General features: G+C 54.6%; 2 protein-coding genes across 5 annotated transcripts; one reads left to right on the forward strand and one right to left on the reverse strand.

Moving 5' to 3' along the window:
- Window positions 1-113: 113 nt before the first annotated feature.
- PSKH1 (protein serine kinase H1) lies at window positions 114-24,937 on the forward strand. Of its 4 annotated transcripts, none has more exons than XM_075538086.1 (4): window positions 114-262; window positions 11,002-12,028; window positions 16,524-16,635; window positions 20,323-20,499. In XM_075538086.1, exons 2-4 carry the CDS (start codon window positions 11,072-11,074, stop codon window positions 20,361-20,363), a joined length of 1,110 nt encoding a protein of 369 aa, XP_075394201.1. In that variant the 5' UTR covers window positions 114-262; window positions 11,002-11,071; the 3' UTR covers window positions 20,364-20,499. The 4 variants fall into 4 exon arrangements, with proteins under 4 accessions (XP_075394201.1, XP_075394199.1, XP_075394202.1 ...); XM_075538085.1 differs by lacking the exon at window positions 16,524-16,635 and adding an exon at window positions 3,059-3,264 and having other exon boundaries at window positions 118-262; window positions 20,323-24,937; XM_075538084.1 differs by lacking the exon at window positions 16,524-16,635 and having other exon boundaries at window positions 20,323-24,937.
- CTRL (chymotrypsin like) lies at window positions 22,382-26,250 on the reverse strand. Its single transcript, XM_075538089.1, has 7 exons — window positions 24,063-26,250; window positions 23,529-23,632; window positions 23,355-23,434; window positions 23,198-23,279; window positions 22,889-23,069; window positions 22,668-22,801; window positions 22,382-22,579 (listed from the first exon to the last, which is right to left on the reverse strand). Exons 1-7 carry the CDS (start codon window positions 24,112-24,114, stop codon window positions 22,418-22,420), a joined length of 795 nt encoding a protein of 264 aa, XP_075394204.1. The 5' UTR covers window positions 24,115-26,250; the 3' UTR covers window positions 22,382-22,417.
- Window position 26,251: the final 1 nt, after the last annotated feature.

Here is a 26,251-nt window from a genome sequence, read left to right on the forward strand (position 1 = left end):
GCCCCGAAGATGCTGATTGGCTAGTTACCCAGGGAACGCACCAACCCCGTACCCGAACAATCCAGAGACTCCGCCCCCTTCCAGCCCAGGAGGCGGCCCGAGTTTGTTTTGGCGTCTGGCGCGCGCGGTGATGACGCCACGACGCTGACGCCCTAGGATGGCGGCCGCTGTGGCGGTGGCCGTGGTGGCGGCGGCCGTGGCCGCAGCCCGGAGATGGTCGGCCGAGCCGACGAGACGACAAATACCCCGCTGTCCGCGCGAGGTGAGGCGACCCGACCCTGGGCGACTGCCCGACGGGTGGGAGGGGCGGACGAGCCGCCGCCGCCGCAGTCGCGTCCTGGCGCACCAGGGGCCTACCCTGCTCCTGCGCGGAGTCGTCGGCCCTTGCCGGGCGCCGGGGCCTACCGTGCGGGAAGCCGGCCGGGCGACGACCGCTCGAGGCCCCCAGTGTCCGAGGCAGAAGTGCCCGCGAAATGTACTGCTGCCGCGGGCGCCCGCCTGTGGGGCCGCGTGGGCCTGCTATTCCGCCGTCCCACGTCCAGAATGAACCAACCCGCTTGCTCTCGCTCCCTTGTCGCATGCGCCAACCCAGTCCACACCCCTCTTTTCCGACCGAATGTCAGAGGTCCGAGGGGCAACCGATTGCTTCCGTGTACAGCCTGTGAAACTTGCCTTGCAGTCTGGAGACTTGCACGCTGTGTGTACTCCTGTTAGTCTGTGGCTTCATTCCCTTATTCTTTAAATGTGCACTTTCCCCCCGGTGGTAATTTTATTTCACTCCACCTGCGCTCCGACCCTGCGCACAACAGACGGGAACACTGCCTGGCTCCTGGTCCTGCGTGCGCACAAGAGTGATGTGTGAGCCCATCGTTGCAGCTCATCGTTCTCTCTAGAGCTTGAGGGCGTTCCTCGTTTTCCCATTGACCTTCTGCTGTACCAAGTATGAGGTCTTTTTCCAGGGGCTGGTCTCAGGAACGGGAAACTTGATAGCTTCGTTTTAAAACCTAACCAGGTTGTCACTTCCTTGGAAAAACCTCTGCACCCCACATGTAACCATGGACTCCTCTCTACCTTTATCATGTGTGTGCTGAGACTAGCGTGTTGTGTGGCATTGTGGTAAGCCCCATGAGGTTGGGGGGTTATAGCTGGCTGTGTGCCTGCCATCCAGTGGGTGCCCCAGTAGTGTCTGCTGAACAGACAGGGGTTGATTGCCCAATGAAGAATGGACAAAAGATTCAGCTGCCTTAAAGTCGAGATGCTTTTGACTCTTGGGACCCTTGTGTGTGTGTGCGCGCGCGCGTGTGTAACAGATGACTCATTGCCCAACTCTGTGCCTTCCTAACAGTTATTGCTGTGTATTGATTCTTGTTGCCATTGTTTCCTCTGAGAGGAGCACAGCGTGGTGTGTGTGTGTGTTGCATTAGGAGAATGTAGCCTCTTCAACCTTGATGGTCTAAAACAGTGATTCTCAACCTTACTAATGCCACAAACCTTTAATACAGTTGTTCATGTTGTGGTGACCCCCAACCATCAAATTATTTTTGTTGCTACTTTATAACTAATTTTGTTACTGTGATGAATCAGGTGATCCCCATGAAAGGGTCCTTCGACTCTCCATGCACAGGTTGAGAACTGCTGGTAAAACTCTTGGTGGGTGGTGTTTCTAGATCCACATTCAGGGATCTCAGTTCCTGAGGTTGCAATAGAGGTTGTCAGGACTGGGAAGCCCCCCAGGTGGCTTTACTGTGCCTTCGTGCCTTGGTTGAAAAGCTGTGTCATTGCTGCAGGAAGTTCTTGCCCTCTTCTATGTCCAGGGAGAAGGGACAGCTGTGCCCATTACCGTCCCACTGTCTATATTGGGGGGATGCCCACCTTAGCGATACAGTTCAGTCTGGTGGTTAGAAGCTGGGCTTTCGAGTCCAAATCCGGGCTTCATTGGGTCACTATGAGTTGGTATCAACTCGGTGGCAGTGAATTTGGTTTGGTTTGGTGTGAGTCTTGGTTTCTTAATCATACGATGAATACGATCACGCCTGGTCATCAGGCTTCAGTGAGATGTACAGTTGGGGCTCAGTAAACAGAAGCCGTCATGAGTACTAGTGGCCGCTCTTCCCAATGTGTGTTCCTTGTCAAAAGGAGGTGTCACCTAAATAAGCCAGTTTATTCTTAGACTCCGCTACATGAAGGAATCTGTCATGGGTTATATGACTTCCTATGGGTCATTTCTGGCCGCCCAGGAAGACTCTGACAAAACTGTTGGGCAGTTAGTTGGCCATTCCCCTAGCAACGCTCTGGAATGCAGACTCACCAGAGAGTGGGTTTGCTGAGAAAGCACAGTGTCCAGGTTTAATTGCAGTTACAGCACTTGGTAAGTTGTATAAATGAGCCAACGAAAACGCAGCATTCAGAAAATGAGGACTGCAGAAGAACGTGGTGCAGCCACTAGGAAGCGGTTTGCCTCTGACACAAAGCTAGAGTTGTGCCCTGGGAATCTGAAATAGATGCAGAGGGTCTCAGCCAGAGGGTTCGTGGTTAAATAAGCACATTATATGGGCAACTCGGATTCTCTGCAGAACTTCCCTACTGCATGATCTAAGTGGGATACAGGTGTGTCAAAGGATTGATTCTTAAACTCCCAGGGAGACTGAGAACAGCTGTGTCTATTGATCCCTTCCCACTCCCACCCCGAGAGAGAAAAAAAAAAACCATTTTACTGCCTTCAACTCTATCCCAATTCATAGCCGATCCCATAGGACAAAGTAGAACTGCCTCTGTGGGTTTCTGAGACTGGAACTCTTTACGGGAGCAGAAAGCCTCATCTACCTACTGAGGAGTGTCTGGTGGCTTTGAACTATTGACTTTGCAGTTAGCAGCCCCGAGAGTAACCTAGTACACCACCAGGGCCCCTCATTGACCTCATGGTACTGTGTAATAAAATCATCCTCTGTGTGTGTTGTGGTGTGAAAATTTGGGGGAAGTATAGTCCTAGAGGAAGGGAAGCAATTCTGCTTGGTGAGAGTTGCAGAGAAGCTTATTTGTTTGAACTCTCTCCTTCCAGGAATCTTACTCTGTGAGTATTAAGACGGTTTGTGTTGGCTAGTTCATCACGGAGCTAATGCTTGGTAATTCCTCTGGTGCCATGGTGCCTCATATGACGCTAAGGGAGAAAAATGCAGTGTTTTTGCTTGCTGAGGTTGAAGATCATCTCAGAGGGAACGCTTCCAGGCTGCCAGTCTTGAAGTGGCTTCTCAAGGTATCATAAAGGTAATGGGTCAAGAGACTCTTGGAGCCATCTGGGTTGTAAGTCCCTTGAGAGCAGAGCTGGTGGCTGCTTTCTTTTGTCTGTCACAGCCTTGGCAGAGTTCCTGGCCCACAGCAGCAACTCAGTAAATACTTGTGGGTTGAAAGTTGGGAGGTTGGAAGGAGAACACCAGGTACAGAGCCAGAGTCAGGATTTCTGGTGACAGATGGGCATTGGATCCAGGAGTCTTAACTGGAGTTGGGGGTCACAGTAAAACGAGAACAAAGCAGGCTTTCACCTTCTCACCATCCTTCAGTCCAGTGGTGGAGGTCTTGGCCTACCAACTCTTATTGTGCAGAGCAGGGCCCTTGAAGGAAGGGGAGGAGGGCCTCAGAGTGATTCTGTTTTAAAAAGAAAGCACAACCAATGTGGGTGATAAATAATATCCTTAAAAGTTAAAATGTCACAGGTGCGAGTAATGCAGAAAAGTTTAGACACAGTCTCCTTAGTAGTCTGGTGTACGAGGGGGCTTCAGAGAGTTCATGGGAAATACTCTTTAAAAGAATATTCTCAATATCATTTTCCCACAAACTTTTAAAAGTCCCCTCTTATATAACTCTAGCTTTTTTTTTTTTTACAGTTTTTTTGGAGCACATTAGCCACATATCATGCAATTCAATAATTCAATCATAGCAAGAATAATTATACAATCATTACTCCAATCAATTTTAGAACATTTTCTTTTTTCTGTTTTCCCCCCATGGCCTCCAGCTTTTTTCTTATGCATGTGCTGATGTTTTAATTTTTAATGTTTCCATTATAATGGCTTTAAAACCGTAATAGGTGGTGATGGTTTTTCATCTAAGCAGCAGTGTGTAAAGTGGGAAGTCCAAGTCTTAGTCCATATCCTGTCCCCCTCACAGCCCCACCCCCTAGAGGCATTCTCTGTGATCGGCTTTGAGGTAGGTTTTCCCTCTTGTTTCCATATACTGATCTATGGCTTTTCTCTTCCCCTTACTTACTCTCTGCTACCCCTTGTTAAACGACTTGATGAGACATCGGCGCGTGAATTTGGGCACATAGACCCTGAAGTCTTTGAGTCATTGCTCAGTGGCTGGTACCCTTCTCCCCTTGGGAGTATAGATGGATTTTACTGCCTTCTTTTCAACGACTTCAGAGTATCCCATGATGCAGGGATATAGAGCTTCTTATCGGTGAATTTTTGGGGTCGTTGCCAGTGGTTGGTTACGTTAAAGAGCGCAGCCGTGAACTGCCTGGAACACGCCCTTGCGTGTGCATTTGTGGAAGGGATTTTGCAGTCTTCATTTCTGGGGTCACATCACTTGCTTGTTTTGGAAAGCAGAATCCTAGGGTGCCCTCAGAGGTTACAGAACGAAGCTCGAGTGGTCCAGTGAGTGGGTTGTGAATGCAGTGGGCTGCGACTTCCCGAGAGAGTTCCAGCTTCAGAAACCCACGGGGAGGGGGGTCCTACTCTGTCCTCTAGGGCTGCTGGGAGTTGGACTGGACACGGTGGCAGTGAGGTTGGGTGGTTTGGTTTTGTTTGAAGGCTGCGGGAAAGGAGCCCTGGGGGGGGACAGTGGCTAAAGCGCTTGCCAGGCAGCATCACAGGTTCGCGCTTCATCAACTGTTCCCTGGGAGAAGGTTGTAGCACTGTGGTTCTGTGCAGCGTCACTGTCTTGGAAACCCTATGGGCCAATCCTCCAGAGCCCGTATGAGTCAGAAGGGACTCACTGGGAGTGGGCTGGGTTAAGGCTGCAGAGGGCTTGTCTTTGGGTCCTCGTCCAACGTGACAAGCTACCGTGCAGGATTGCTTCTCCTTGCCTCAGGAGCGTTAATGGATTTCTGGGATTACTAAGACAGTCTTTCAAAACAAGGGTGCAGAATATAGAGAGCTTTACAGGTGCAAGGTGTTGAAGCTTTGTGAACAATCTTGGGGAACGGTATTGGGGAGGACCCAGTGGCTGTGGGCCCCTGCTGGTGAGACGTTCACACAGACGGCCCCTGTACCCAGAAATTGTTTCAGGATCCACCCTTGCTTCTGGGTCCCCCTACCCCCACCGACACACACACAGATGGGGTCAAATCTGGCAACTTAGGGACAAACTTGCCTCGAGTTCACATAACAATCTCTAAAACCCACGTAGTCCTCGAAGCTCAGGGCGAGGACAGTCACACAGGCTCTGATTTAATGGCATCTGGCCTCTTCCTGCCCCTGAAATCGGGATGTTGCCTTGCAGCCGAGAGAAATCAGCGAGAGGCAGACCATCTTTCCTTAACAAACATTGAATACCTAACCTAAGCTCTGCACTTTGCTGGATGCCATGGGAGTTCTAGAAACTGAGAAGTGGCCCCTTGCCTGGGGCACTGATAAGGGGCAGGAACAAAGGCCATCTAGACTAGAGCAGTGAGCTTGGAAACACCCAGGCTGTGTTTGGAACGCAGGGAGGCCTGGGGTGGCCCTCAGTGCGGTCCGTCTGTCTGTTGACTTCCTATCTCTGGGTCTGAGGAAGGATCGAAGGTGAGCCTGCTGGTCCAAGGAACCCAGGCTGGCGAACCAGATGCGCTCCAGGCACAGCCACAACCATTTGAGTGGCTCTGGCTCAGTCTCTTCTGCCTCCCCTGTCCTGTCAGTCGTGCCGCGTCAGCGGGAACTGCAGTGCTGTGTGCTCACACCCATTGGCCCTCCTTTAGTGCTTGGGACCAGACTGGGAGTTGAGAGCGTGGCGGCAAGGACTAGAGTCTGGTCCTTTTTAGAAGACATGTTAGAGTAGGAACTTAGTATGGCATAGTGTGGCCCTCCTTTTGGGGGGGAGGGAGTGTTATCTTCCTGAGACTGTCTTCATCTGCTCTTGCACACTCCCATTTCGGTCTCTGGGCTAGGGGCACACAGGAGAGAGTGGCTTCTTTCCAGAAGACGCTTTGCCAGCCACCCCCTGCCCCTTTGCCTTCTTCGTTTACTGAGCTTACTGAGCATGGAAAGAGGATTTACGGGAGTCAGGTGTGGAGGGCAGCTGTAATTACCTGTAGGTTGTGACCCGTGCCCTCCCCTTCAGAGAAGGTATCCTTTTTCCTCCGCTCGATCTGTAGTTGGCAGGTGACGCACCAGCATCGATCTGACTTTGCAGAGTTTCTTATTGGGATGAATGGGAGAGAAGCACCATCCAGGAAGGGAGAAGGGAACTCCAGGGCTCTCTGCTGCTGACTGCAGGGCCCTGTTTAGGCATTGCTTGTTTAAAAGGAGAAGTCAGGCCTCTTTTTTGAAAACATTTTTCTCTTCAGGGCCCAGCTAGGTATGCATATTTAAGCAAAAAAGCCACAGTGGAAGCCTGATGATACCCATTTATTTTGTGACTCAGGGCTTCTAGTTCCACAGCAGGAAGAAGTGGCCTCTGTGGCTTGGCTACTGGCTCTCACTGTACCATTTGCCATCCCTCCAGACAGGGGTAGATGTCATTTACTGAGTGGTCTTGGGGCTCGGGGTTCAGGGGCCTTGGTTCTGCTTCAGGATTATTAGCTTAAGAGCCACCGTTCTGAACCCCAACCTTTTACTACAGTGGTTCTCTACCTTCCTAGGGCCGTGACCTTTAATGCAGTTCCTCATGTGGTGGTGACCCCCCTCCCACCAACCATCAAGTTATTTTCATTGCTGCTTCATCACTGTAATTTTGCTACTGTTATGAATAGGGTGACTCCTGTGAAAAGGGTTGTTCGACCCCAAAGGGGTCTCGACCCACAGCGTGAGAACCGCTGCTTTGCTACATAGAGGTCTTATATTTTCCCTGAAGGAGGTGGTGAGTCTACAACCTTCCAAAGTTCATGGTTCTACTTGTTGGCTTGCCTCTTAACTGCCTTTGTCTTAGCATTATTTCCTAAGCCGCCATGCAGGAACTCCTGGGAATTGGGTGAGAACTGCAGCAGTCCTGGAGTCTTGTTAGCAGCAAGGTAAAACCTCATTCTGCACTGACTTGTATTGATGCACTGATTAAAACCTGAGCCCTTAATCTGTGCTCTCCACATTCCTCCCTTTCAGCTGACGTATTTACAGTCAAGGTCTTGAGTGTGTTTAGTAAACTGAGTCCTTGAAAGAGGCAGCAACATTTGGCAGTATTTGCTCTATTTGCTGTAATCCGATGTCCTCTTTGGGTCTATCCCTGCTGCTGCCGCTTCACAGGGGGCGAGGTGAGGGCAGAGAAGTTGCCCCTTTTGCTTCAAGCACCACCCTTGGTCAGCTATGGAATCACTGGCCTAGACCTCTCCAAGTGGCAGATTTTATATTCAGCTCCCAAAGCAAATGCCACATGGCTAAGGTGACCAGATTTTAACATTGGTAAAGCGGGATACCAGTGGGACACCATTGATAAAACTCATATCCTGGCGAAATAGCCACGTGGCAGACGAAAACCGTATACCCTAGCTTGTCATGCACTCTTTCCAAAAATCGAGACTATTTTAAAACGCCGTGGGACATGGGAAAAATAGTTAAAAATCGGGACTGTCCTGCCAAAAGTGGGACGTCTGGTCACCTAACAGATGGTCCACATGGCATTGAGCACATCCCAAACCTGTCCCAAGCCAAGGACTGTATTTCAGACTTTTTTGCCCTGGAGCCCAAGACAGGGACTGGAGTGTTATCCTCAGGCCTGCCTTCCAGCCACTGTGCCTAGCGTCCAGCCCCCTCATTCTGCTGCTGCTGCGCTCTCCTTTCCCAGTCCTCCAGTTTGTCTACTGCTGTCTGTGTAGATTCAGTTATGTCTGAGGATGGGATATTTTTATGCAGTGCATTAGGACCCGAAGGTTGTCACTGTCTTTTCACTGATGATCTCTGTAGGTCTAGGTTTAACAGTGAGGCCTCCGATCTGTCTTGAATTCACGTTTGTACACGGGATGAGCTGTGGGCACTGTGGCGTTCTCATACAGACAGATACCCAGCTTTCCCAGCACTGTTGATTACAGACGCTCTTCTCCTTTCAGCGTGCTTTTGTTGCAGCCTTTGGACAAAGGTCAGAGTGGAGTTACTTCTAGGGTCTGGGTTCTGTTCGGTTCATCTAGTTGTTGGTTACTGTACAGGTACTCACCGGTTTTGATACCGTGGCTGTGTGGTAGGTTTTGAGAGAGGGAAGTGTGAGGCCACCGACTTCGCTCTTCTTTAGGAGTGCTTTGCTTATCCTCTGCTCCTCCTTGCCCTTCAAAGTTGGCGGATGGTTTCCCATCTCTTTAAAGGGTGCTGTTGGAGTCAGGATTGCATTACAGGTGCAGATCTCTTGGTACAGTACTGACATTTCACAAGGTTAAATCTCATGTCCACCAACATGGTATACTCTTGGATTTCTCATAGTGGTGATTTATAGTTTTCTTTGAATAGGTCTTTGGTTTCTCTGGTTAGGTATATTCCTGAGTAGTTCATAATTTGGATGGCTATTGTAAATCATGGTTTTCCTGATTTTCTTTTAGAGCTCTCTTCGTTAGTGGAAAGGAATCAGACTGATTTTTCCCTTTTTTATTTTAATTTTTCTTAAAGGAGCTACAAAACCATAGGAGCTTTTATTGAACAAAATGTGAAGCTGTTATTTCTCAGTGTACCCTGCGTCTGTTGGGTGTCGTTGGGTGCTTGCATCTGCTCTGACCCAGGAGACCCTCCACGTATCAGAAAGGAACCACGTTGCTGCTTGTGCGCTTGAGCCTTGTTTCAGCCTCTGGCTTGTTGTACTGGACCAGGCGTGCTGTACAGGCCTGCAGCTGGATCTGTACATTCCTCCTTCTTTTCCTTCTGAGTGATGTCCCGCTCAGCCCTGCTGCTCCCATCTCTTCCTTCCACCTCCCTGTCTGGGCCTTCAGCCTCCTCACCAGTCCCTTCTGCCCACTTTGACCTTCCTCCAGGCCAGCCTCATGCCTCTTTCTAAACACCCACATGACTGCCTCGATTTTCTTGTGAAATCCTGGGGTAGCTTCCTGTCACTTTGTAGGAAGACTCTTGCTTCTCACCACAGCTTGTGTTTCTCTCCATTACCTGGTTCCTGCTGACCTTCAACTTGTGGCTTTGTGGCAACAAACTGCCATTCTCAGGCCCAGGGTGTGGCTCTGGGCCTCAGGACCCCGAAGTGTGGCGGAAGTGTGTTGGAAGTGTGTTGTTGTCTCTGTCCGAAGCACCAAGTGCACTTTCTCTCACCACCTATTGTTTCTGCCTTTTTCTTCTTAACCAGCAGACATTTGTTCTCTTGGAGTTTAATGAGGTAGGAGTGCAGATGCATGCCCCAGCTCTTCTCTCTCTGCTCTCTCACAGGATGTGAGAGAGCAGCCCCTGGAGGAGGCCTAGAGGGCCAGGACTCCAGAGGCCCATGTGAGGGGCCTTTGAGAAGATGCTTTCCAACACCATCACCCCACACTCCACGCCCCCATGTTGTGTCAGAAAGGATGAGTCAGAGTAATAAAGGAATGGCATTAGCATTTGAAAAGCACGGGATTTAACTAGGCTAAGGCACCCAGGCAGAGGAGGGAGGACAGCAGTGACAGCTGAGCCTCCTGTGCGCCTCTGCCCCCTCTAGGGTTGGGGACCAGCATGAGACTCAGACACCCAGGAGGCTAGGTCAAGGCCCTGGCGACCCAAAGTCATCCTCCCTTCCAAGGAAGTGTTAGAGGCAGGTCCACTGTCCTAATTAGGCTAGGTTTATTGCAGATAGAGTATTAGCCAGATCCTCGTTAAGAAACACGAAGTGACTCAACACAGAAGTTTTCAGAAATATAGATGTGAAAAGAAAGCAAGTGTCCTGAACTCTTTTAACCCTATTCAGTGGCGTTCTCGTAGGAAAACCTGTGACCGGCGGTGACTTGGGAAAGCCACAGTCCTGTTGGTGTCCCCTGTGGGCATGATGGGGTTCCTGGAGCAGCATGTGCTGGTCACCTGAGATGGGCGTGGCCCTGGAGAGACACTAGCATGGGACGTCAGCAGCTGAGATGGGGTTTGTGTGTCGACATGGTACAAACAGAGCCTGTGAGAGGCAGGTGGCAGCAGTCAAAAAAGATGACTTTAGACCAGGGGCCTCAGGAGAGACTTCACGGAGATGCTAGCTGCCGTTTGAGTTCATACACCCTGGAAGTTGACTGACCGAGGGAAGTGGAAGTTGAAAGAGGTGTGAAAGTGCGGGAATGGTGTGCTTGAGTGGAATGAGGGAGGGAGTCGTAAGGAGTGGTGAAGAGGGGAGAAGTCTATTAGAACTAGATTGAGGAGAACTTTGGTGGTCCCACCAAAGAAGGTGGACTTTACCCAGTGGGCAGTGAACAGACAGTGACACGCTGAATTGCCAAGAATAATCGCTCAGGAATACGGCAGGTGGATTGTTGTGGGGAGAACATGAGGGAAAGGCCATTGTAGAGGTCCCAGGTGCAGCACCCTGAGGAGGAAGGGAAGAGCTCTCCTGGGCCCAGGTACCTGGTGGTAGGTAGGGTTACCATCGACAGAGGCACATGGTCTAGCCCAGGGGAAGGTGAGGGGCAAGGGCTGTCCGACAGGGACAACAGGTCAGGATAGTGTTTGGGGAACCAGCCCCACAGTCCTGACAGCCCATGAGAGCACGGGGCAGGGGAGGCAGGGCTGTGATTGGTTCCCCAGTGTCACTGAGGGCAGCAGGGCTGGGGATGGGCCTTGGCAGGCCCCTGGTGTGCAGAGGACGTGCAGGGAGGTGGATGGCTGGTGCCCCTTCCGGGGGTTCTGGCTCTGCTGACTTGCCCTCTCTTCCGACTAGGTGTAGACGGGGCGCTGCCTGCCAAGCAGGTCCTGCCCGCCTTGTTGGAGAGGATGCCCCCGTGTCCGTGATGGGCTGTGGGACAAGCAAGGTCCTCCCTGAGCCACCCAAGGATGTCCAGCTGGACCTGGTCAAGAAAGCAGAGCCTTTCAGTGGCATCACAAGTGATGTGTACAAGCACTTTATCACCGAGATGGGGAGCGTCGGCCCCCTCAAAGGCAGCTCCCCAGCCGCTGGTCAGCACGCACAGCCCTGCCCCAGTGCCCCCCCCACCGGGCACACTGAGCCTCCGGCAGAACCGCCTCGCAAGGCCAGGGTGGCCAAGTACAGGGCCAAGTTTGACCCACGAGTGACGGCCAAGTATGACATCAAAGCACTCATCGGCCGCGGCAGCTTCAGCCGGGTGGTGCGTGTGGAGCACCGGGCCACCCGGCAGCCGTATGCCATCAAGATGATTGAAACCAAGTACCGGGAGGGCAGGGAGGTGTGCGAGTCGGAGCTGCGGGTGCTGCGGCGGGTGCGCCATGCTAACATCATCCAGCTGGTGGAGGTGTTTGAGACACAGGAGCGGGTGTACATGGTGATGGAGCTGGCCACGGGGGGAGAGCTCTTCGACCGCATCATTGCCAAGGGCTCCTTCACTGAGCGTGATGCCACACGGGTGCTACAGATGGTGCTGGATGGCGTCCGGTACTTGCATGCCCTGGGCATCACGCACCGAGACCTCAAGCCCGAGAACCTGCTCTACTACCACCCGGGCACAGACTCCAAGATCATCATCACTGACTTCGGCCTGGCCAGCGCCCGCAAGAAGGGCGATGACTGCCTGATGAAGACCACCTGCGGCACGCCCGAGTACATCGCTCCTGAGGTCCTGGTGCGCAAGCCCTACACCAACTCAGTGGACATGTGGGCGCTGGGTGTCATCGCCTACATCCTCCTCAGCGGCACCATGCCCTTTGAGGACGACAACCGTACCCGGCTGTACCGGCAGATCCTCAGGGGCAAGTACAGTTACTCGGGGGAGGTGAGTCTGCCCTGGCCGTGGCGGGGAGGCACCTGGAAGAAGTGCTCTGTGGGCCATGCTCACTAGGACCAGGTGGGTGGTGTCAGGATGTCCCGGAAGGGATTTGAAGGAGGAACCACTTCTTGTGTGAGGAGGCCTTCGGGCTGTGGAGCGGCCTGTTGGGGTGGTGCTAGGCCCTGGGTATACGGTATACGTGTCTGTACCCACAGTCGTGTAGAAAGGTGAAGAGACAGCTGGGCCTCAGGTCAGGGAGTGGGAGGGGCCCACACCTCCACCTTGAGGGTCACACAGATCACCTGGGGGTTGTGTCAACGTGAAGGTTCTGTAGCAGTCACCTGGTTGAGGCTTAGGATTAACTCTACTTTTTTTTTTTTTGCTTCATACTCACAGAAACCAGTATTAAACCACCATGCAAACTGTGAAGCTATTGTGTCCTTGAGGGATTCAAATCCTGTTTGTCTTAGATGTCTGTTGAGCATGGGAACAAAAAGACATCTGAAGGACAAGAGCATGACGGGGCAAGAGAACCTTCACTGTCAGAGTTTTTTTCAATCATTTTATTGAGGGCTCATATAACTCTTATCACAATCCATCCAGACATCCATCCATTGTGTCAAGTACATTTGTTCAACTCTGAATTTCTAACAAGCACCCGGGGGATGCTGGTGCTTCTTCTGGCCTGCAGACCTCATGTAGGGGTGCAGGGTTTAGGCAAGAGCCATACAAAGGGGGTGGCTGTATCGTCAGAGCCCTGGAGAAGGTGAGGCTTGGGTTTTGGAGGATGGCTGAGAGGAGCAGTGTGGGCAGGGAGGATCACAGAACAGAGAAAGTGATGAGGTCAGACCCAGGATCTTGGGGGGCATCCAGGCAGTGGATTCCTTACCCTGGCTCTGGAGAACCGCCGAGGTGGTAGCTAGAACGGGCATTCTTAAGGCATGCCTAAGGCTGGGAGGCCTGCACCCCAGGGCTAGTGGAAGCCATGCTCTCGTGTTTGTCCAGACCAGGGGTCAGCCAGCCTTGGCTCTTGCGCCATATGTGGCCTCTGAAGTAAAACTGAAAAAATTTAAAGGATATTATTCAGATAATGGTGATTTCATTTTCTGACTCTCGAAGAGTTTGTAAATTGTTGTGATGGCAGAATTGGCTCTTTTGTCTCAGAAGTTTGCCGAGCCCTGGCCCAGAGCAACAAGATCTGGAAAGGAGTCCTGGCCATAGACTGGAGACAAAACTAGCTGCCAGGGCTGTCTGGATGGGGTGGGCAGTGGGACCGTCACCTTTGGGGCCTGAGAGACTCAGGGTCCCCTCCCTCGGCCAAGACTGGTATGAGCCAGGACGTTCTCTTCCGGTTGCCTTCAGAGACTAGGAAGATCCACCCCTGCTTCCCATCCCAGAGGCTCCTCCGTCAGCTTTCCTTGTGATGCCCAGGGAGGAAAGCTTAGTCAGGGCATGTCCCCCAGCCCAGTGCCGGTGCGGTGGTGCATCTGCAGATGGGGTCTTCTCAGACTCCTGGTGGATTGGCCATAAGTAGCTGGCTGCAGATGACAGTGACACCAGCCTATTCTCAGGGCCCTGATTGCAAGCCAGAAAACCCAGGCCTCACCATGCGGCAGCACTTGTGCCGAGACCCCTTAGTGGACTCACTCACTGTAGCCAAAAGACCCCCTCCTGAAAGTCGTCTTCCTACCCTGCTTGGCTCACAGGACAAAGTCTGAGTGTGAGGGGGCCCTGTCCAGCCTCCAGCACCCACAGCCCTTCACCTAGAGCTGAAAGGCCCAGAGCTGACCTGCTGGCTCTGGCCATGTTTGTCTGGTCCAGGAGCTTGGCTCAGGGGTCCTGAGAACAGAACTTCCAGCCTTGCCTTAGCTAGCGTTGCTGGTTTGTCCTTGTGAAGCCTGTCTGACCACATGGCCAGGTTGGGGGCGCATTACTGTCAGCTTCCTGTGCAGATGAGGGAAGAGTAAGATTGGGAAGCCTGAACCCACCTCTCACTACATTCATTCATCATCAGTGGCCAGAGAGCAAGACTCTTCACTTTCCAATGAGACCAACAACTGGCAGAACCAGAAAGTAAGGCCCTGATGCTGGGGATCTTTCTAGGAGCCCAGCGCTATCTCAGGTCACTTCCAACTTGATACGAAACATGGCGTTCCCAGCCTGATGCCCTTGCTTTTGCCGTGAGTTCTTTTCCTAGGACAGGATGTAGGGAGAAGTTTTGGAAGGACTGAGGGCAGAATGACAGGTGTCAGCATAACAGTACCCCTGTGCGTGGTCAGTCTGAGCTGTGGGTGTGCCCAGAGTCAGGTGGTTCCGGAGCAGTGGTTCTCAATCTTCCTCATGCCATGACCTTTTAATACACCTCCTCATGTTATGGTGACCCCCCCAACCATAACATTATTTTCGTTGCTACTTCATCACTGCCATTTTGCTACAGTTATGAACTGGGCCACCCCTGTGAAAGGGTTGTTCGACGGCTATTCTGGAGAGTGAGTGCTGCCTTAAGCCAGAGCATGCTGGGAGTGGAAGTCCACTACCTAGGACTGACTTCCAGGGCTGCAGGTGACCAGCTGTCCACTTGGGGCCAGGAGCTGCTGTGGTTTGACGGGGCATGCCAGCCCCCCACCACTAATCACGGGTTCACTAAGCACAATTGTACGGTTGAGATATATAAAGATTATATGAAAGTCATCGAGAACATGAGAGAAATTGGAGAGAGATTGGAATGATGGAGTCAGACACATTTCATAGTAGCATGCTCACCTCCTGGATGGCTATGATCTTACCAGCCAGGTCCACGCATAGCGTGGGCCGATACTAGGTGGGGCAGGGACCCGGCAGAATGCTCGAGTACCTGGCAGGAGGTTGGAGGCCCCCCGTTATTTGCTAACCCAGGGTTATATCTCCTTAGGGGGAGTGTGATTACAGGTAACCACACGTCACAGGAAGGGGCAGTACAATAGGCATACACATCATAGAAAGGGCATGTGCATCGCTTCTCGGCCTTTTGGCTAAGATCAAGTGAAAGGGGATGTACAATAGGTATAGGCGTAGCAGGAAGGGGATGAGCTAGGGCTGTACACATGATAGGGAGGGAAGGAAGTAGAGGTATATATGTGATAAGAAGGATGGACCCTAGATTTATGATGGCGGCCTAACCACGGTCACCCTTGGGTGGGCTTGACCTCTCTGGGGTCTCCTACAAGGAAACAGACTACTATCTTTATCAGAAGGAAGTGGGCCCTACTTGGGCCCCACTATGTTCAGAGGACTCTTCCCTCTTCAGGGCTAGGGCAAGAGCCCTCAGGCCCTCTGATTAGTCACTGGGCTTGGAGACCCATCGGAGGAAATGTGGGGGTCGGCTCTGTTTGGGTGGGCTGGGTGGGGACGGAGGACAAGCTCTGAGTGGGCTCCCCGAGCAGCAGCAGCAGCCCCCTCACATGTCTACTCTGAGCTCCCAGGAGCCCTGTGCCCCAGGTATCCCTCTGCTCCTGTCCCCTGATGGCAGTGCCCTCTTCTGGTGTGTGGCAGAAGCACAGCCTCTCCAGTGTCTCTGCTGTTCCTACAGCAGGGCCTTGCTCGGACCCCCTCCTACGACATCTCACTCACCAGGGTCAGAGCTGCCTTTCAGCACTGCTGCTCCCGCCCCCATCCCATCTGCCGAGCTCTCCACAACAAAGCAGTGCACGGGGGCTGCTGCCTTCAGAATAGGCTCTGCCCCGCCATCCTTGCCTTCCCACACCACTCTTCTCATTGTCTGTTGGCACCTGGCCAGCTGCCCTTTCACAGGCCTCTTATCCTTCTGTGAGCTGCCCACATGCTGGCCACTTTAGATGTGCTGATGGCCTCCCATCACCTTCCCTCCCGCTCCCTGAGCTACAGGCAGGATGGTGGAAGGTGGCCATGATTTTCTGGTCAGTTCTCCCAGCATACAAAGTCACGCTGCGTGCCTCCCGTGGAGGCGTGGTGCCCAGAACTGTGCTCTGTCCCAATGTGGCCCCGCAGCCTTGGAGCAGAGGCTCAAGTCACTCTCGTCTCTTTTCTCTCCCTCCCTGTCATCCATGTTGACTGAGCACCTCCCCTGTGCTGAGTGTGCTGGAGAGCCCAGGAGGCCCATGGGCCTGCAGGGACAGAGGCCACAGCTGTGGGAGAGGTGCTAACCGTCTCTGTGGCTTCCTAGCCTGGAAGGGAGTTGGGTTTTGTTGTTTGTTTTTTTTTCTTTTTAAAGCCGGGTTGGGTACAGCAAACCACCTGCAGCAGAACCCCTAGTGGGCCTCCTAAATCCAGAACCTGCAGAGGCGGCTCCAGGGCCATTTTGAAAACAGACATCGCTCAACTGCTGGCACGATCTGTTGCAGGCAGTGACCCGGGAAGCGTGAAGGCGGTGGCGGGTGTCTGAATGCAGCTTGACTAACCTTCACTGCCATGCCTTTTCTCATTTTGACCTTCCTTTTCTGCCTCCTTTTCAACTCCATTCTCACCCTTCTTTTTCTCCCTCCAGGCTCTCTCCCCTCGTCATTCTCTTTTCTGCTGCTTGTCCCTCACCCACCCCTCTGCCGGGTCCTGGGTGGTGGATTCTATGCTACTGGGCTGGAAGCCGGGACACCAGGATGGTGAGTGTCTTGACCAGACGAGGCCATGCGGCCCCACTGCTACCCGGGGTCTAGTTTGGCCCAGGTTCTGGGAGCACTTGTCTTTGTGGGCCGAGTTGGCGTGTGCTCTTCTTCTTGTCTTACTAATCGTTCTGCTCTCTGGCATAAACTTGGAGCTCCACTTCCCAAAAAGCCTTCTGTGCCCTTTTCCTTGCTCTCCCTCAGGCCCACGTAAGTACCAGACGGAGGCTTTTGAGAGTGGGAATATGGGTCTGAAAATACATCTTAAGACAAAGCTGGGGGAAGAAGTGAGTCATGGCGGCAAACCCAGTCTCTCTCCTCCGCTTCTCCCCAGCAGCGCTTTGGCGGGACCACCCTGTCAGCCAGGCCACCTTTCCCAGAGTCCTGTTACCATGACCAAGAGGTCAAGTGGTAACGTCAGCAGCGTACAGTCTGTATGTGGGCTCTCTTCTTATGCAGCCAGGCAAGGAAGAACGATGGAGGCGAGGCTTTCAGAAACTGCAAGAGGCTCAGGACTCCTGGCCGCCAGCTCCTCCTCATGAAAAATGAAGAGCCTGTGCCTTTGTCAAGGTCGCACGGGTGGTGGCTTCAGATTGGAGAGAAGTCGGGTCTCTGAGCTTACACCCTAGCCCGATACTCTGTCATCCAGACTGCTAGCCAGAAGAGCACCGGGCCCTTTCCCTCAGCCCCATGGCCAGTGACCAGGCCCCGGCGGTCACTGGGAGTGAGTGTTTTATGGAAAGAAGCAGCTTCTGCCTCTCTGTGCAGCCCAGGCTGGGGGACTGGCTCTGGCCTTGGCCTCTCTAGTCCCTAGGGGGAAGTGGAGGCTCCCGGTAGTAGTCTGGGCCCTTGTGCCACTAGAGCTGGAGCCTGAGTGTCTGAGGCAAAATCATGGACCGGGGCTGACAAGTGTCCCTGCCTCGTCTCCGGAGGAGCAGGTGGAAGACTCTAGGACACTGACTGGACGGTACTTGGGGTCTGTACTTTCTGTCAGCCACCTGAGGTCCATCTATGTCCCTGGTCAGTCCCCCATATCCTGAAGGGAGACTGCTGCCCCTCACCCAAAGCCAGAACTGCTAGAACTGTGGAAAACTGCACAGACTGCCGACAGACACACTTGTGCCATTCCTGGGCCTGAGCACGCTGCGGAGGTGGTGAGTCTTAGGAACAGAGCCTGAGTCTAGGAGCTCAGCTGTGGGACAGGGCAGGGAGCCTCTGTCTCCTTCCCAATTCTCATTGGAAGCTTCTGCAGGTTTCCAGCCCTACCCCAACCCCCATTCTGAGAGTTACACTTAGCCTCGCCCTGCTGTCACTGGCCTGGGTGAAGGCCTTTCAGGTCCCACCACCTTCCTGTGAGACCTCCCTCAGCACCCTTTCCAAGTCACTAGGATGGGGTTGGGTGCCACTGGCGCAGCCTAATTCTCAGGCCAGGACTCCTTGAATCACAGCTGGCTTGGGGCCCACCTGGGCCAGCTCTTCACGGAGGGGGAGCGCTGAGCCCGCCTGCAAATGAGTCCAGCAGTATTCTGCTCACAGCTGCGGTAATTGGGGAGGCAGCGTCTTGGTGAGCTGGAGGGGCGGTTCAATCCCACTCATTCAGCACAAAGCGCCTGGCCTTTCACTGAGCAGCGGGGGTCGGTGCCTGGTGTGAGCCTGTGCTACTCCAGAGATGCAGATGCTTAAGCTTGTGGGGCGGGGCTGGTGAGAGGCCTGCCCCAGCTCTGGTCTCTGCAGGGCCGCCAGTGGCTTGCAGCTGCAGGTGGTTCTTCTGGCTGGTGTGCAGGCTCCACCATTTCCTCTGTCCTCTGTGAGGAGGGTGCCCCTCTGGTGTCTTGAGACTGGGCCTGTTTGGACTAGCCCAGGCTGCCAGCCCGACTTGCTGCTATGCCACCCATAGGCCGGGCCACCCTGCAGCCTGCTCCTGGTGTCTTACTTTTTCTTGGTGATTATAGCAAGCCAAGCAGGCTAGCACACTCGTTCTCATGACCCAAGTGTTTGCCAGAGCCAGCTTCTTTTTAGTGTCTTGAATGGTGACTACCACCATGCCTGCGGTTTGTGCTGACTGACCCCTCTTAAGTGACAACTGTCCGGGCTGGCAGTCACGCTGCATGCTGGCGAGGTACCGAGCCTTGAACCACACCAGACCCTCAGCACGCCTGAACCAGGCTGATGGGTAGTGGCTGTGATTTCTCTGGGTCCCTTCACATAGCCCCCCATAGATGCCTTGAAAGCCAGTATCTCCCTAGGACCCCTGCGAGCTGGCCCACCAGTATGGGGACCTTCATTGCCTTGTCATAGCTCAAGATGTGCCTTCCAAAAGACAGATGAGGACGGCCGCTGGAAGGTTACCCCCTCTATCTCAGGATTCCTGAGGGGCTCTCCCTGGCCCACTGCACGGAGAGAGTGAGCAGGAGAGCCAGCCCGAGGAGGCAGCCATCTTTGCCATGTGACAGTATCTGCTATACAAGCTGGCTGGCTTCCCTTCGAGCTCTCCCCTGGAGAAACCCCAAGGTGAAGGCGAAGGTGTTCATGGGCAGAACAGGCCAACCCGACTCAGTAGGAAGGCAGTGCTGTCTCAGGCATTCCAGATGAGCTGTCCAAGTGAGCTCAGAGAAGGTCTGAGCTCCCAGCTCAGTGGAACAGTGGGGCCCATGCCCAGTGTGTGTCCCTAAGCAGAGTGGCATCAGGCTCCGGAATCTGCCCCCCACATCCCACAAGCCTGATGGTCTGGAAGTGAGTCCTCCCAGGCAGCATTCTGTGCTAGATTGTTATTCACTGAACCTTGTCTGCCGAGCGCGGCTGCCTGCCCAGTGCTGCGCTAGGCACAGGCTCAGCTAACAGCACACCTAAGGAGCACAAAACACATCAGTGACAGCTGACCACTCGGTGCTGGCAAGTATCCTCTACCCAAGACTAAGAACGCACTGCATCCCGGCAGGCTGAGGCCCTGTGGTCACCCTGGCAAACGCAGGAGGCAGGCCTTGTGGGTTCCTCTCTCCGGGCAGAATGTGGAGGAAGGGTGGCGCAGAGCATTGCTTGAGGCCCCCGTGTGGCCTAGAAAAGTCCTACAGGCAGGAGAGGGCCCTGGAGAAAGGCTGGCCCCTACCTGGCCCCAGCAGTCCCTGCCTTCTCAGACCACTGGGAAGACTCCTGCCCTGAAAGGCTTCCTTTTCTTCACATGCCGCCCACCCCCCCACCCCCGTCCCCCTCTCATCAGTTGGAGGGAGGGCCAGCCTTCAAAGACAAGGAAGTCCACCCTGGGGTGAATGCCCAAGTGTAACTGGAAATGTGAAGGGCAGATCTGGACCACTCTCTTTAAATCCTTCCGAGTTACGGTCGTCCTAGGAATAGCGGGTTGGGGGCCTCGGCAGAAGGCCAACTTCCCAAGTCTGGCTTTGGGTCCAGGGCACCCTAGAAACTTGCCTCCTGGAAATGAGGCAGGTGTTTTGTTCTTTGTCGGCGTCAGACTCCATCACCCTGAGACCAGTCCCTCCCCTGCAGCCCCAGTGGTGATGGGTGGTGGGAGAGGGGCCCCAGAATGTTCTACATGGGAGGGTGAGGCAGTACCTCTCAGCCCAGGGGGAGAGTCCAGGGTGGTTGGTGGCTCTAAAGACTGGTGGCAACACTGTGGGGGTGGGGGGGAGCATGCTGAGCACCCTGGACCTAATGCTTGTCCTTGGCCTCTAGCCCTGGCCCAGCGTGTCCAACCTGGCCAAAGACTTCATTGACCGGCTGCTGACGGTGGACCCCAGTGCTCGCATGACTGCACTACAGGCCCTGAGGCACCCGTGGGTGGTGAGCATGGCAGCCTCATCATCCATGAAAAACCTGCACCGCTCTATCTCCCAGAACCTCCTCAAGCGTGCCTCCTCGCGCTGCCAGAGCACCAAGTCTGCCCAGTCCACGCGTTCCAGCCGCTCGACGCGCTCCAACAAGTCCCGCCGCGTGCGAGAGCGGGAGCTGCGGGAGCTGAACCTGCGCTACCAGCAGCAGTACAACGGCTGAGCCCAGCCGTGCCGACGATGGTCCTGGCCTGGCTACAGCTCTGCTGTGCTCGCTGAGCCGGTGTGCTCTCTGGAGAGGCCTCCCTGGCCATGGGCCGGTGGAAAGCAACCCCAGTCCCCTCTCTGTCTTCAGCTGCCTCCTTCCCCACTGTGTCTGCTACGATGGAGTTGGGGTGCCCGAGGGGTTCTATGGGCCCCTGAGCTGGAACTCTGGCCTGGCACTGATGGCCTTTCTGGTGGGCACATGTTCAGCTGGTGACAGGTTGGGGCAGGACCAGGGACTGGGATTCAAGCTCTACTCCCACGGCTCTTACCCCAACCAAAGGACATGCATCCAGGACTCCAGGGCACATTTACTCTGGAACAACCCCTCCCTCCACAGGGCCTCTTCTTTGGTCCCTGCATCTCACAGCAAGAGACTCCGCAGTGGGAGGCCGAGCTGGGCAGCACATGGGCAGTGAGTGGGTCTAACCAGCACCCTGCCAATCAGCCCAGGTCCACCTTCCATCAGGGTTCGCAGCACACCTGGCTCCAGGACTGCCAGGGCCTCTGGTAGTAGGCCATAGCCTAGCCCTTGTTGGCCCTTTCGAACTGTGTGGTCATCCGTTGGCCTGTGGCTGGCTTGCCCTCGGCTCAGCCTTCTCTGATGATGAGAGGACCCCCGCCCACCCCCCTTGTGTCTCTGCAGAGCCTCCACCCCCTCCCTTACCCCCTGGATGCCACCTCTCTTCCCAGGTGCCTCTTTCCCAACTGTGGAGGGTTTAAGGGAGCCCCACTGCTGCTACCTGGGGGTGGGGGCACCTGTGTCACGGCAGAATTCTTGTTGGCCCTCCTGTTTCTGCCCCCACCCCCAGCTGCAAGAAGGCGCCATCTAGTATCTGGAATGGGTGAGGGTTGTCCTTCCAGGAGAGGTGGGACAGGAGGAGCTGCTGCGTTGCTGAGGGTCCCCAGGCTGTTCAGCCCCCCTTTCTGCTGAGCTTCCATGCAGTGCCCCCTGGAACTTAGCCATACTGTGTGACCTGCCTCTGAACCTTCTCACAGCTGGCCATGCCTGCCCAGCCTGCCCTCTCCCTCCACAGCATTACTCCGGCTAGAAGGGGGCAAGCTCCTCCCCCTCACAGCTGCTGCTGGGGGTAGGTAGACCCAGAGCCCAGTCTCAGCCTGAACTGGATGTCACGCCCTACCAGCAGGGAGGGCTAGCCCCCTACTCAGCTCCCTTTGGTGGGCACTCATGGATGGGACGCTCCTCTGTGTGTGCCCCTCCAGAAGAAGCCAAACCAAAGAGATCAACCACTCTGTCAAGTTGCCTGTACCTTCCACACTCGCTCCCTTTGCCCACCAGGGCCCTCACTTCCCCTGAGGGCCTTTGTGCCTGCAGCTCTGGGGACTTCTTACCCCTGGGCCCGGGCTAGGTCTGGTCCTGAGGGTAGGACAGGGCATTTGGAGACTTGGGCCTTGGCTAGCCCCCCTGCCCCAGGCTGAGAATGTGCACTTATTTATTTGGTGTACTCATTTTGTAAAGGAGTCCTCTGTACTCAGTAAATAGGCTGCCTCCCCAGGCAGGCCAGCCACTGCTCTGTGAGTCCTGGCTCCTTGTGGGGGTTCCCTGGGTGGTCTAGTAGGAGCAGCATTGAAGAACCAGCCCAGCTCCTCAGCCCCCGCTGTGCCTGAAGACAAAGTTCAAGTGACCCCCAGAGCCAGGAGGAAAGACAGGAATGGCCATGGTGAGAGCGGAACCTGGAGCTTTATTAGGCTGAGCTGGAGAGAGGCCAGTGGACTCAGTTGTAGGCCATGACCTGGCTGATCCAGGCACTGAACTTGCTCACTCGCGCATACATGGCAGGTGTGTTCACGTTGCAATTGGAGGTGCCCCATGAGACCACGCCAATGAGCACCCACGTGTTGCCCTTCTGGCAGACAAGGGGGCCTCCAGAGTCACCCTGCGAAGAGAGAGAGCAGTCAGCATGGGCATGGGGGCACCCGGTGCTGAGGAAGAGCTTGGGGGGATGGCAGGGTGCTGGGGCTAACCTGGCACGAGGATGAGCCATAACCACCCGCGCAGATCATGGCATCCGTGATGCGAGAGCCCCAGTACTGCTGGCACTGACTTACAGTGACCAGGGGCAGGGCCACCTGCTGCAGGCGGGCTGGTGTCACATTACCTGGAAGACGGGGTGGTGGTCAAGCTAGCCAAGGATGTCTTGACTCCACCCTGTCCCTCCCACCAGCCCCTTGGCCTTCACTCCTACCCACGCCACTGATGCGGCCCCAGCCAGTGGTGACGCAGGTAAGGCCTGCGGGTAGCGTCTCTGTTGGGGCGGCCAGGCAGACCGGTGAGATGCGGGCCGTGTACTGGGCCGGCGAGGCGAGCTTGAGGAGCGTCAGGTCGTTGTTCATGGTGTTGGGGTTCCAGTTAGGGTGTGTGATGGCCTGTGGGTTGGGAAGGAGCCGCACAGAGCAGGATTGGTACTGGTACCCAGAGTTGGTGGGTCCTAAAGGTTAGGACAGGGCATGCCTGAATTCCTGCTTCCCAAAACCCAGCCTCCTGGTCAACCTACCCGGGCAATAGACCGCACTTGCAAGGGCTCTGAGTTGGACGATCGGTCGTACTCGCCCAGGACGACCAAGTGGCGGCTGGGGCTGGAGAGAGAGTGGAGTTGGGGCAACCATAGCAAGGGTCTGGGGAGGCAGGGCAGCTAGAGCTGAAGTACTCACTTCACATTGCAGTGGGCAGCGGTGACCACCCACGACTGGCTGATGAGGGACCCCCCGCAGAAATGGAAGCCAGTGCTGTCCTGGAGCCAAGGGGCAGAGGTTGGGGTGGGCTCAGGCTAATGCTTCCCTCTCCTGAAGCACCTGGGGCCCTGTCCCATCCCCGGGTACATATACCTGCAGGGACACCTGCCAGGGCCAGGAGCCGGGCACTGCATTCTCCCCGTTGACGATCCTCTGGTTGAAGTTTAGCGCCGGTTTGATGGCGGGAACCCCACAACCTGGCCATTGGGCTGGTAAGGACCTGCCTTCCACACCTTAGCTCCCGCCTCCCTTTCCCAGAGATGTTCCCTGGTCCTGTATCCCAGAGGGGTCCAGAATCCAAGGAGTCTACTTTCCCTGGTCACCCTTGGATATCCCCTCAGCTCCAAAGTTCTGCCTATTCCTTCTAGCCTCTTCCCACTGTCCTCCAATTCCACTCCCCTCTCCCCTCCCCCAACCCTGGGGTCGACGCCTCATGGGCTTCCATGCTGTCTCCTGGTCTCCACAGCCCAGCGCAGGCTTCACGCCCCACAGCTTGGATCCCAGCTCCTGTGTCCCCTCCCCAGTCCAGGCCTAGTGCTGCGCCCTCCGCCCACTTGTGTCCCTCCCAGCCAGCCTGGCTATTCTCCAGGGGCCCAGTTTTGTTGGGGCTGGTTCAGACCCACTTACCCCAGGAGGCGCCAAGGAGAATCAGGCTAACGGTCAGTCTGAGCAGCAGCATTGTGGCAAGTGTAAGATCAAGACTGGGGCCTTCCTATTTATGAGTCTCTGTGTCCTTGGGCCGAAGGCAGGCCAGGTGTGTGGCCTCGGCCCCTTCCCATACTCCAGTCAGGAAATGGAGCTCTTCTAAGTCAAGGTCCCCCAACCCAGGGGCCCTGGAGGCCTGGACTTATCAGAACCCAGGTGTGCAGCTCTCATCTCCACCCTCCAGGTCTAGCCTCTGATTGGCCCCAGGAGCCCCTGCACATCCAGTGCCAATAACTAGGTTCCAAGGACAGGTGCTTAACGTAGATGTGTAATGGTAGCCCGGCATCTGGGCTCAGGGCAGGGGTCTCCCAAGATCATGAGGGGCCCTAGACACAAGAAGCCTGCTAAGCACCTTATGAGGTCAGGGGTGTTCTGACTAATGAAAGGAATGTCCAGCTGTGACTAGCTTTGCTGTGAAAGGCCAGGCCCATATGGTTGGGTGGAAGGTTCTGGCAGGTTGTGGCTCTGACAGCCATTAGCTGTTCCACTCAGGTGCCCTCTGAGAGCTTGTGACTCCCACCCAGTGCCTGAAGCTGTAGCTAGAAAGGGCACAGCCACCAGACCTGGCATAGCCTCCAGGCCTCGGGGCTCTTATGAGCCTGAATGAGCACACATGTGCCTTGTTCCAAGGGTATAAGGGCTTTGACTGCTTGACAAACCCCCAAACGTCAGTCAAAAATTAGATGACTCGTGGAGAGTTAGATTTGTAACAAAGCAAACACGAGGCTGAGTAAAAACATCCTGCTATGGGGGGGGGTTGTTCCGATTAATACCAATTAAAATGGGTTTAATTTAAACATGCCTGTGCGATGAGTGGATGGCTACAGACAAGTTCCCAGTGATACACATGACTCAGTCTCAATGGTGCGTTCAAGGCTTCCATGGGCATCGGCTGGGCCAGTTCAGGCAGGTGAGCTCGGGTTATGGTACTGATAGGAGGCCGTCTTGATGGATTTCTCAGTCATGGGGCTTGTAAGGAAGACGTTTGAAGAAAACGCAAACTAGAATGGGTAGAAAAAGCACTGGCGGATTCCCATCTCAACCACGCACTGCTCATTCTTCGTGAGGAGCAAGGGCTGTGCTTGGAAGATTCCCCCTGGAAACCTGGCCCCACTCGCACTACAGTCCTCTAGGCTTCTTTTGTTCCCAGAACATGTTAAAAGGATGCGGAACTGCTGTTTTGTCCTGTGAACAGTGGGGAGTTGCTCAGGACAGCCTTAGAGAGATAGAAACACCACCTTCAGAAGCGTACAGACCCACGTGGAGGCTATGCTGAATGTCAGTAGCTTCCCAGGTGGACATTGTGTTTAAAAAGGTTTCTAGAGATTTGTAGCAATACTTCCTGATAGACCCTCATGTAACAATATCACATAAAACTGATGTTCCATGTACAGTTCACCTTTGCTGTTACATTCTAAACGTAGTTCCATTAAATGGTGGGTGGTGGGGAGAGCACAAACGGGCCCAAGATGTCTAGGCTAGGGTCGACTCCAGAGTTGCTTGGTCCAAGCCTCCAAACAATTCCAAAGCCCGGACACCCAGCCATCTTCGCAAGGGCAGGGTACCCATGCTGTTAGCACATGGCCTTGGCTCTGGGCCAGGCACCTCGAGAGTGCTCAGAGAAGGTCTGTCTAGAAAAGTCGAGTTCCAACTCATAGTGACAGTACTCCTTGAAAAAGTTTGTTTTTTTTCTTGTACATACAAAATTAGGAAATCCAGGTGTGGAGAGAATGAAAAAGTAGCCCCCCCCCCAAAAAAAGTCAAGTTAATTTGGCTCCTCACAGGCCAGCATGTAAGACAGCTTCCAGCTAACAGATGTCCCTGCAGATCTGAGGGACAGGCAGGCTGACGCTGTGAGACCTTGTGGTTGGAGGAGCCCCTCTGTCCTCACGTGGACACCACCACAATGGTGCCCATGGAGGGCCTGGCTGAGTGGACTAGAGGACAAGGCCAGGCAGGGGCAGGAGGAGCCTCCTCTGTGGTGTGGAGAGCCAGGGGCGTTGAGAAAATAAGTGGTCTTTTCACCTTCAACCCACACTATTTGCCAGGGCTGGTGTCTGGTGGGCACTTTTGGGCCAGGTGCTGGAGTCCAGGAAGGGAGTGGCTGCCTC

This window comes from Tenrec ecaudatus, chromosome 18 (assembly GCF_050624435.1).
Source record: "Tenrec ecaudatus isolate mTenEca1 chromosome 18, mTenEca1.hap1, whole genome shotgun sequence".
NCBI classification, from domain to species: domain Eukaryota; kingdom Metazoa; phylum Chordata; class Mammalia; order Afrosoricida; family Tenrecidae; genus Tenrec; species Tenrec ecaudatus.